This window comes from Mytilus californianus, unplaced genomic scaffold (genome assembly GCF_021869535.1).
Source record: "Mytilus californianus isolate M0D057914Y unplaced genomic scaffold, xbMytCali1.0.p SCAF_1, whole genome shotgun sequence".
In the NCBI taxonomy this organism is placed as follows: Eukaryota; Metazoa; Mollusca; class Bivalvia; order Mytilida; family Mytilidae; genus Mytilus; species Mytilus californianus.
The window spans coordinates 121,875,479-121,887,434 of record NW_026262581.1 but is presented as its reverse complement, the minus strand read 5'-3'; the positions used below and the strand labels follow the sequence as shown (position 1 = coordinate 121,887,434).

The window sequence follows — 11,956 nt, the reverse complement described above, 5'->3', positions numbered from 1 at the left end:
AAGATATTAAGTTTAATATGTAAAATAAAAAGTGTGAAAAAAACCACATTATTATCAGTGAAAATAAGGTGGCATGGTGTACAGTATATGGCAGGTCATCTTACTTTCACAGAATCAGACATAAGAGTATAGAGGTATATAAGAGGTTTATAATGGTGTGATATCATTGATCTACCATCATTGATTTCCGAGTAAATTGTTGTAATAAGTTTTTGTTGATACATGTATGCTGTAACTGTACCTGCACCAGCTCCTTTCAATACAGTTTTCTCCCCTAACGCAGCTTTAGCCACTGATTCTAAATCCCCTTTGTGAAATATTGATACATGTATATTATAACTTTACCTGCACCCGCTCCTTTCAATACTTGAGTTTTCTCCCCTAACGCAGCTTTAGCTACTGATTCTACATCCCCTTTGTGAGATATTGATACTATAATTCTATCAGGATCACCTTCCTTCTTTTCAGTCTTAACTGCTTCTAAGGTTTTGGATTTTCCATATCCAACCCAAGCCCAAACTGAAACAATAAACACTTTCAAAATATGGATGGATTCTCAATGCAGTTACAAAACATTTGTATAATTCTAAACATGTGTAAATATACTTATATAAGTAATAACGCTTAACATGAAATTATAATTTTTCTCCAGTATGTAATGAGAACTAATTTCAAAACACTGAATGTGATGAGATCTATATTATCCACACTTAAATAATCTCTTACAAGTTTTAAATCACTTTATTGACATTTAGTTTTTGTACATACACTTAATTAAACAAACAATTAACAATGGTTGAAGTTATTTTTATTAATACTTAATTTTATCTGGTAAATATATCATGTAATCACATCATTATGTTTTGAATATTTTGTTTGATTAAATCTTATGAAAAAACAATCTGACTGCTTTTAATATCCTCAATACTTCAGTAGACTGTGGATTAAATACTGAAATCATAGCATTTACAATTTTTGGAAAAGCAAATAGTAAAATTAGCCCTTAACTGAATTGTATATCAAATGTTCTCAAATTTGAAGAAAAAATTGTTGAATCAATGTTTCTCAATAAAACATTGCTATTTTAATGAAAGAAAGAGTTGCTCTTAATGGATGATACAGACATGAAAAGACAAGTTATTTCAGTAAAGTCATGAATTTGCAAAAAATCTTAACTACTGGTATTTGACCTATATAGATGCTTAGAAAGTAGAGAGACAACAACTCAAGCCCAAAAAGACATTCACACAGGAATTGTTACGTGTTTATCTACTTGCTGAAACAATTGTTTTGGGTGCAGCTTGTGCTGTACATTATTTAAGATGAAATATTCCTGAAGTTAGCATATTTTTGTGCTTAAATTTGGTAAATAAACACGATATGACATTATGTCAATGATGTCACAGTCAATTTGCATCATCAAGACAAAATTAATTTTTACATTTTTAGCAAAGGCCTATATTTGGCTGGTTAAACAGGTAACACATAATGGTATCATCATTTTTGTTTTATTTTCAGTCAATTTACACAGCAAATGTAAATTCTCCTTTAATATGTTGATATCCTTATGTTCAAGCCTAAAAGGAAAGCAGTTAACCTTGACAAATCTGACTTACTAATACTTGTATTATAGTTATTGCATTGTCAAATCTGACTTACCTGTCACCTGTAGCCATTGACAAATCAGACTTACCTGTCTCCGCCATTGTCATTCACAAATCTGACTTAAATGTCTCTCCATCTTCATTGAAATATCTGACTTACCTGTCACCCATTGCCACTGACAAATTGGACTTACCTGTCTCCCCCATTGTCATTGCCAAATCTTACTTACCTGTCTCTCTATCTTCATTGACAAATTTGACTTACCTGTCTCCAAATTTGTTATTGACAAATCTCACTTTCATATCTCCTTACTGTCATTGAAAAGTCTGACTTACCTTTCTCCCCATTATCATTATCATTTTATAGCCATTGATAAATCTGACTTAACTGTCCCGGTTATTACATTAAAAAGTCTGGCATACCTGTCTCCCCTTTATTATCATTGACAAATGGTTTATGTATGACACCAATAGTAGGATGGCCATCTACTGCAACACAAACCATGGTGGCCACATACTCTAACTTCTTTTCTGTAAATAACAATGTCATTCAGTTTACTTTATAGGTTCATCAGATTATTTTCACAAGACAATGCATGCAGATTCAATTGATTGATTGATTTATTGTTGTTTACTTTATGTCCATATACAAATATTTCATGCATGTTCAGGATGCAATTTAAACCAAATGAACAATAAATACAAAAAGGTAGGTCCTGTAATAGGGGTCAAAAGGGATGAAGGGCCGAAAAATTGGAGTTTTACATCCTGCACAACCAAACAAGCACCCTACTTTGGCAAGGATTTCACAGACAGTTTGAAGAATAAAAGTGACAATATTCTATTTTTTTCAATTTTGTTTTTTCATTGTTTCTGCTTTACACTTTGTGTAAGAATTTGAGCTCATCAAAGCTGTCCCAAATAATTCAATCTTAAAAAAACCAATATGTATTTTTCAATAGTTCATGTGAACAGACTATATAGATTCATACATTTCAAAATTCTATTAAATCATTTCTCTTTTCATTGGCAATCTTTGGCCCTTGAAATTACAAAAATAGAAAGTTCTTCAACCTTGTCAAAATTATGTAAAGTTAGTTGATAAAAGAATGGGGAAACATCAGTGCAGAAATTTCAGTTGTCCTGTCCCTTTTACATAATATACATGTTTGACTGAAAACTGTATAGATTGTTAACATACATGTATCTGGCTAAATCATGAACAATAACTACTGTAAATTCAGAAATTATTGCGAGGTTTTTATTAATGCCAATAAACGCAATAATAAGAACTCGCATTATGATATCTGATACATATATATATATGTATGCAGATTTTTTTCTGAAATCGCAATAATTAATCACGCATTATTGTACATTCTTCAAAAATCACAATATTAAATGCACGCAATAATTTCTTAATTTACAGTATTCTGGATGAACAAATACATACTGTATATTGGAAAAAACAACATAAAACTGAAATTTCAACATAAAATAAATTACAAGTGTGGATGACGCAAACACCAGTATAAGGTAACAAGTATAAAATTATAATTTGAGTTTGCATGTTAAAAATTTGATTAATTGATGATTGCCTAACACTTAATGCAATGTCACACAAAAAGGCTTCAGCTGTCAGTAACTGTGAGTACCCTCAGATCTGTACTTAGTCTTTTTTGTTGTGGGGATGTATACATACCCTGCCACATTCAGTCTGTGTTTTTGTTAGATGTATTTCTGCTTTCTATAGATTGTTCTTATGTTGTACTGTTACACCACTGTCCCAGGTTAGGGGAAGGGTTTGGCGCCAGCAAATTAGTTTAACACCGCCACATTTTGTATGTGCCTGTCCCAAGTTAGGAGCCTGTAATTCAGTGGTTGTCGTTTGTTGCTGTATATCATATTTATTTTTCATTCATTGTTTGTAAATAAATCTGGCCGTTAGTTTTCTGGTTTGATTTTTATAACATTTGTCATTTCAGGGCCTACTATAGCTGACTACGCAGTATGGATTTTGCTCATTGTTGAAGGCTGTACTGTGACCCATAGTTGTTAGCATCTGTGTCATTTGGTCTCTGGTGGAGAGTTGTCTCATTGGCAATCATACCACATCGTCTTATTTTTATATTCAGATATATGTCTTGATGACAAGTTTAAAAATTAAATTTGTACACTTTTATGCTTTCGCTGTATTTAGATAAAAAGAATAATGAGCGTATATTCAAGTGTACTCCTACTTGCATACCAGTGTATTCTTTTGTAGCATCAAGAGGGTCCACCCATACTGTAATTTTCGAGTTTGATATTGACTGGTCACTGGATATTGTTTCTGCAACTTCAGTTAAATGTTTATTTGTGTCTTTAATTTCCAGTAAATTCACAGGCTTAAGATCTTTTTCTTCAGATATAACCTAAACATAAATGTATGAGTTCAATTGTATTCAAAATCACTGCTAGACTACATGTACGCATGTACATTATGTACCATGTACATCAAACAAGGCTACTTTTGAATTATTTGAGAGTTCTTTATAAAATTTCGTTCCTGTAAAATTTATTGTATAATATATATATCTGTATTTGTTTTAAATAATTTGTATTTTTGGTTGTTTTCCTGCTTTTATGACATGTATGACATTAAAGATTATTTTTTATTATTAATTTATCATTAATCAGCTAGCAGTTTATGGTCTACTCTATCAACTTATGAAACAACCAGGAACCTGTTTGCATGAAGGAGCCAACAGTTTACATTATACAAGTTATTCTAATTTTATTTTTGAAACTTTTACTATGAAAAATTGGTGACATTATAATCAACAATGGCTGATACAAAATATATATGCTCAAGCTTATCTTTAACCTAGCCTCAGCAGTTGTCATACAAAAATACCCAAATGAATTATTAATATATTCTGATTTTTTTTAAATGATCCAGATATTTAAATCCTCATGTCCATAAAAGACTGATATCATGTGAAAAAATATCTGAATCCTTCTCGGAAACCAAATTTGTAAAATGCATCAGAAAAATAGAAATGCATTTTGTTAATATATTGAGTCAAATCATGATGAATGTATATACTATCACGGGTGATATTACAATGCAGGATACTGTGGGAAATATAACAAAGTTTGGTTTATTAAAATATATTGTAAAGTACATACATGACATATGTTCATATTATTGATGTACTGTAAAATAATACTGGTTTGACCACATGGATTTTGAAGTCAAAACATTTAACTCCTTCCAGATCAACATGGACAAAATGATTGAAATTAATACTGTAAATTCAGAAATTATTGTGAGGTCTTTAATAATGCAAATAATGTGACTCAGTGGTGTCTCGCAATAATACATGTCATATATCACTATGCAGATTTTACTGAAATTGCAATAATTAATCTCACATTTTTGTCCATTCTTAAACAAGAGCACACATGCTGAAATGTCTCGCTTGCTTTACTAATCATTAACCAATGAACCATGAAAATGAGGTCAAGGTCAGATAAACCATGCCAGAACGACATGTACAACTTACAAAGATTCAATACACCAAATATAGTGGTCCTAGTGCATATATTTTATTGAAGTATCTGGAAAACAGACCAAACCATAAAAAAATTTACATAGACCAATGAACCATGAAAACGAGGTTACGGTCATAATAACCCTACCAGACAAATATCTACACCTTACAATCATTACTTACATCAAATATAGTTGACCTATTGCTTATAGTATCTGACAAACTGACAAAATCACAAAACTGAACATTGACCGATGAACCATCAAAATAAGGTCAAAGTCATATGAAACCTGCTAGTCAGACATGTATACCTTACAATCATTCTATACACCAAAAATAGAGGCTCTATTGCTTATAGTTTCTGAGCAACAGACCAAACCACAATAAAATGCTCCGCAGGGCGCAGCTTGATACGACCGCAGAGGTCGAACCCTGAACAGTTGGGGCAAGTATGGACACAACATTCAAGCTTGATACAGCTCTGAATATGGATTGTTATTAAATATTTGACACAGCATAGGTTTCTGACACAGAAAGAATGTGGTCTAAGAACTTGAATTTTTTTTAATTTACCTATTATGGTCCAATGTCCAAAATCAAAATACATGGTTAGATTCAGCATATCAAACCAAAGAACCCCATATATTCAATTTTTGTTGAAATCAAACAAAATTTAATTTTGGACCCCAACTTCGACAAACTTGAAAACTGGGCCCATAATCAAAAATCTAAACACATGTTTAGATTCAGCATATCAAATAACCCCGAGAATTCAATTTTTGCTAAAATCAAACTAAGTTTAATTTTGGACCCTTTGGACCTTAATGTAGACCAATTTAAAAAACGGGACTTAAAATTAAAAATCTAAATACACGGTTAGATTTGGAATATCAAAGAACCCCAATAATTCAATTTTTGATGAAATCAAACAAAGTTTAATTTTGGACCCTTTTGACCTCAATATGAACCAATTTGATAGCGGGGCCCACAAATAAAAAATCTAAATTCATGGTTAGATTCAGCATATCAAAGAACCCCATATATTCAATTTTTGTTGAAAACAAACAAAGTTTAATTTTGGACCCCAACTTGGACAAACTTAAAAACTGGGCCCATAATAAAAAATCTAAACACATGTTTAGATTCAGCATATCAAAGAACCCCAAGAATTCAATTTTTGTTAAAATCAAACTAAGTTTAATTTTGGACCCTTTGGACCTCAATGTGGACAAAGTTGATAACGGGGCCCAAAAATCAAAAATCTAAATACATGGTTAGATTCAGCATATCAAAGAACCCCATATATTCAATTTTTGTTGAAATCAAACAAAGTTTAATTTTGGACCCCGATTTGGACCAACTTGAAAACTGGGCCCATAATAAAAAATCTAAATACATGTTTAGATTCAGCATATCAAAGAACCCTAAAAATTCAATTTTTATTAAAATCAAACTAAGTTTAATTTTGGACCCTTTGGACCTTAATGTAGACCAATTTGAAAACGGAACCAAAAATTAAGAATCTAAATACACGGTTAGATTCGGCATATCAAAGAACCCCAATAATTCAATTTTTGATGAAATCAAACAAAGTTAAATTTTGGACCCTTTGGACCTCAATGTGGACCAATTTAAAAACGGGGCCCAAAATCCAAAAACTTAATACACGGTTAGATTCAGCATATTAAAGAACCCCAAGAATTCAAGAATAAAACCCCATTGAAATTGATCAAGAAATAAGCAATTTATACGAAGTATCTTCTTTTGCACAATACTGTGCAATTGAATATTTCTTGCTATTGCGCAATACTGTACAATTGACAATTTCTTGCTATTGCGCAATATTGTGCTATTGGATATTTCTTGCTATTGCGCAATACTGTGCAATTGAAGATTTCTTGCTATTGCGCAATACTGTGCAATTGAAGATTTCTTGCTATTGTGCAATACTGTGCAATTGAAAATTTCTTGCTATTGCACAATACTTATTATATAATAATTTACACATCCTGTTTGGTGTGTATCTCCTACCATATCATTATTATTTGCTTTTAAATATAAATCAGAAATAACCACCTTAAAATGGAAAATTTAAAAAGAAAAAAAAAAGGAAAAAAAGAAAAAAAAAAATCCCCCCCCCCCCCAAATTTTTTGAACCCCTTATGATTCATCACCCCCAAACTCAATCCCAGCCTTCCCTTTGTGGTATGGTACCTTGCAGTACAATTTCAGAGAGATCCATACACTTGAACACAAGTTATTGTCTGGAAACTAGAAAAAATGCTTATTTTTGGCCCCTTTTTGGCCCCCCAATTCCTAAACGTTTCAGGCAATTACCCCCAAACTCAATTCCAGCTTTCCCTTAGTGATATGGAACCTTGTAGTACAATTTCAGAAATATCCAAACACTTACACACAAGTTATTGTCATGAAACTAGAAAAATGCTTGTTTTTTGCCCCTTTTTTGGCCCCTAATTCCTTAAATTTTGAGGCAATTACCCCCAAAATCAATTACAGCCTTCCCTTTGTGATATGGAACCTTGTGGTACAATGTCAGAGAGATCCATACACTTACACACAAGTTATTGTCTGGAAGTTACAAAAATGCTTATTTTTGGCCCCTTTTTCCTTAACTGTTGGTACCATAACCCCCAAAATCAATCCCAACCTTCCTTTTGTGGTATTGAACCTTATGGTAAAATTTCATAGAAATCCATTCACTTAAACTAAAGTTAGAGTGCGAAAACCAGTGTGTCTTCGGACGACGCCAGACGACGCCGGACGACGACGACGCCGGACGACGACGACGACGACGACGACGACGACGTCATACCAATATACGACCAAAAAATTTTTAATTTTTGCGGTCGTATAAAAACTAAGCATTGTCCAATGAATGTAAAAATAAGAAGATGAGGTATGAATGCAAACGAGACAACTCTCCACCAGAGACCAAATGACATAGAAGTTAATAAAGAGCTGTGCCATGAGCGCATGATACGCCCGTCTCTTTTTCAAAGAATATAGTTCCATAACTACTCAATGTCATATCAGAAATTTAAAAAAACTAAAGGAATGTTATTATAATACATGTAGATATAAACAATTCACCAAAGTTTCATGCAAATTGGTTAAAGCGTTTTTGAGTTATTGTCCGACATGTTGACGATAGACGGACAACAGTATACCATAATATGTCCCGTAAATGGGCGTATAAAAACCATGGGTCACCGTACAGCCTTCAACAATGAGCAAAACCCATGAACCATGGAAATTATGTCAAGGTCAGATAAAACCTGCCAGTCAGACATGTACATCTTACAACCATTCCACACACCAAACATAATTGACATATTGCTTATAGTATCTAAGATACAGACCATGACAAAATAAATGGGGAATGTGTCCATGGGACACAAATGATGCCAACCCTTGCATATAACGTTATAAAGGGACATAACTCAAGAACAGTAAAAGTCACGCTACCTAAATTTGTGCTTGATCTGAGTTTTGTGGTAATAAGCATTTATATATTTATTTGTTCAGTGTATGTTCACTGGTGTTAATATGTCCTTTGATTGAGTTAAGCTATTTCAGTTGATATTTTATAGTGTGTCTTTCTATGTTGTGACGTTACAATATTGTTTCAGACTTAATAGGGTGAAGGTTTGGTACCTTTAAACCGTTTAAACCCGCTGCATTTGTTTGCACCTGTCCTAAGTCAGGAATCTGATGTTCAGTAGTTGTCGTTTGTTGATGTGGTTCATAAGTGTTTCTCGTTTTTTATATAGATTAGACCGTTGGTTTTCCCGTTTGAGAGGTTTTACACTAGTAATTTTTGGGGCCCTTTATAGCTTACTGTTCGTTGTGAGCCAAGGCTCCGTGTTGAAGACTGTACTTTGACCTATAATGGTTTACTTTTATAAATTTTGACTTGGATGGAGAATTGTCTCATTGGCACTCATACCACATCTTCTTATATCTATTTGTATAAGTTTCTTAAGCAAAACTTAAGTAAACTTAAGTGAGAGACCGAAGTGAAAAATTCAGCAATTTTTCCATTTGTAAAGGGGCATAACTCTAGAATGGTAAAAGTGATGCCTACAAAATTTCAAAATCAATTTCTGTTTTGTAGTAATAAGCATTGTGTATAAGATTCATAACATTTGGTAGAGGCAAACTTAAGTGAGAGAACGGAAATGAAAAATTCAGCAATTTTTCCATTTATAAAGGGGCATAACTCTAGAACGATTAAAGTGACGCCACCAAACTTCAAACTTGATCTGTGTTTTGTGGTAATAAGCATTTTGTATTAGTTTCATAACCTTTGGTTGAGGCAAACTTAAGTTAGAGAATGGAAACCAACTTTGGGACGTACGGACGGACAAGGGTAAAACTTAATGCCCCCTCTGCTACAGAGGGGGCATGAAAAATTAAAAGGGATATAAATTATATGTATTATTAATGAATTTTATGACCAACAGCAAAGGTGGAGGATCAAAAATCGTGCTTCCGACACATATTCAAATATAATATTCATTGGTGAAAACATTTATTCAAATATTGTTTTTAATATCTTAAACATTTATATTAATATTTCATATTAAATATATTATTTTTCAATGTAAAATATTTATATTAAAATCATTTTATCACCTTTAATGAGAAGGGATGACTATGTAGTATATCTGATGGCATTTAATATGTTGATTACGATTTTATTAGAAGTTATATCAAGAATAATTATAATAAAAACATATATTAGAGAAGTTTATATATAGAGAATGGAAACCAACTTTGGTTCCGGTCGGCATGGTCAAGATTTTTCTGCTCCTGCAAAAAGTCAAAAAAAGATAAGTTTTCTGTGTGTTTTTGTGAGTCAGTTGTCAAATAAGTCAAATATTTTCAGTAAATAAGCCATAAATAACTGTATATAAATGTAAATGTGGATTAATTACTGACGAATAGTGAAAAATCCTCTTTGAAAATTGTGCATTGACACTAGGCCTGTTGCCGCCATATTGGATTTTTTTTTTTTTTTATTTTGAAATTGAAATTTTGTATATCCGAATTTTGACATTGCATAAGCAATAGAAATTCATGTCAGTGAACAAGATAATAAAAGAATACAAAAGGGTTTATAACCTATTTAAAAGGCAGGGCCTTTCAAGAGAAACCGTGCTTTTCACGGACAGCAAGGGGTTTAGTGTAGATAAAGTGGTCCCAGACAGCGTCCGTGACAAGTTCCACATAATAGCCAAGAGCGGAACTACAGCCACCACTGATGAGCACTTAAAAAACCTCTTTGCAAAACTAGAAGAACTGAAACAAAAAGACCCAATTATTCTAATCTGGTTTGGAACTTGTGAGATTACCACAAAGGGAAAATACACATACCTAAGAATTTACCCCTATCAAAATATAGAGTCAATTCTAACAGGCTATAGAGAACTAAGAGACAAAATACTTACAAGATTCAAATATGTCACTATAATCTTTCTTGAATGCCCATATTATTCAATCTCCACATTTAATAAAACAATCAGAGAAGGGAAGAAAAATAAAGACATATTAGAACAAAACAACAATCAGAAAAAACCATCAAACTACTCCTTAGTAGTGAAAAAGTATAGTGGTACCAGAATTGTAACAAAAAAGGAAAGAAACAAGAGGCATTACCCGGCATTAGTAATTGATAAGTCTAAAGGGTTTAGATCAGTAACACAAGCGAGTAGCTTGGATAAAGAACTGTGCTACCAAGTAGACTACTATAATAGTCAATTAAAATTACTTAATAAGAAGTATAGAGCACCCAGATTTTCACAAGACCAAATAATATCGAACAAACCCAAAAACAAAACCAGGGTGAGGTACAGGAAAAACTATAAGTTATTGTCAGACGGCATCCACCCAAATAGAACGCTAGCTAAACTATGGGTTTACAAAATGGTGGAGCTATCCCTAGAAGTGTCTGAAACCTGTTAAGGAGGAGTCACTGAAATAGGGAAGCCCTGTTTCAGTTGCATAAAGTAAAAGGGAACTGTTATTATTATATATATATATATAATAAACCCAGATAGGGAAGCCTTGTCTGGGCATAGTAAATTATTGGGGAGGCAAGACAGAATAGGGAAGCCCTGTTCTGTACATAACGAAGTGAAATATTGACTCTATAGATAGGTACTTCAGTTCCATAGACAAGGAAGCCTTGTCTTCAAATTTAAAGCAAAAAAGCATATTCTAACAGAGAAATAATAATTTTAAAAAAAAAAAAAATTGAAAAAATTTTTAAAGTAATAGGGAAGCCCTATTACGTAGAGGTAAGCCTAGTTTTATTTAAAACGTGAACAGAAAACAAGGAAGCCTTGTCTTCTGAGTAAGGGAAAGGAATATATACAACAAGGAGAAATAAAAACAAAGGAAGCCTTGTTTTTATTAAAAAGGTCAGTGCTAAAAAATTTTAGGAGGATAAGGAATCCTTGTCCTGAAAAATAAGTAAAGAGAGATAGTTATTGAGGAAACAGGGAAGCCCTATTTCTATCATTTGAGAGTGCAGTTTATGTCAAACGGATGGGGAAGCCTTGTCCCAAAATAAATTAAACACGTGATAGGGAAGCCCTGTCAAAATTAGGATAGTCTAGCTTCATTTGAAATCGAACTTTAGACAAGGATAGGGTAGCCTTGTCCTTTAAATAAAAGTAGAATAAAATAAAGTACTACAAAATAAGTTGGTGTAAGGAAGCCTTATACAATTCCTCAGCCAGGTAAAAAAAAAAAAAAAAAAAAAAATAATAATAATAAAAAAAAAAAAAAAAA

General features: G+C 32.5%; 1 protein-coding gene across 7 annotated transcripts in view; it reads right to left on the bottom strand.

Moving 5' to 3' along the window:
• LOC127712565 (putative inositol monophosphatase 3) overlaps positions 1 to 11,956 on the bottom strand; it is a 30,840-nt gene that overhangs the window by 14,039 nt on the left and 4,845 nt on the right. For all 7 annotated transcript variants that reach the window (XR_007987163.1, XR_007987173.1, XR_007987171.1 and 4 more), the window contains exons 2-4: positions 3,853 to 4,018; positions 2,028 to 2,135; positions 346 to 519 (exon numbers count right to left, since the gene is read on the bottom strand). Coding sequence is in view for 1 of the 7 variants with exons in the window: in XM_052219077.1 (XP_052075037.1) it covers positions 346 to 519; positions 2,028 to 2,135; positions 3,853 to 4,018 (448 nt within the window). In the remaining 6 variants the exon portion in view is untranslated. The remainder of the gene's footprint in view (positions 1 to 345; positions 520 to 2,027; positions 2,136 to 3,852; positions 4,019 to 11,956) is intronic.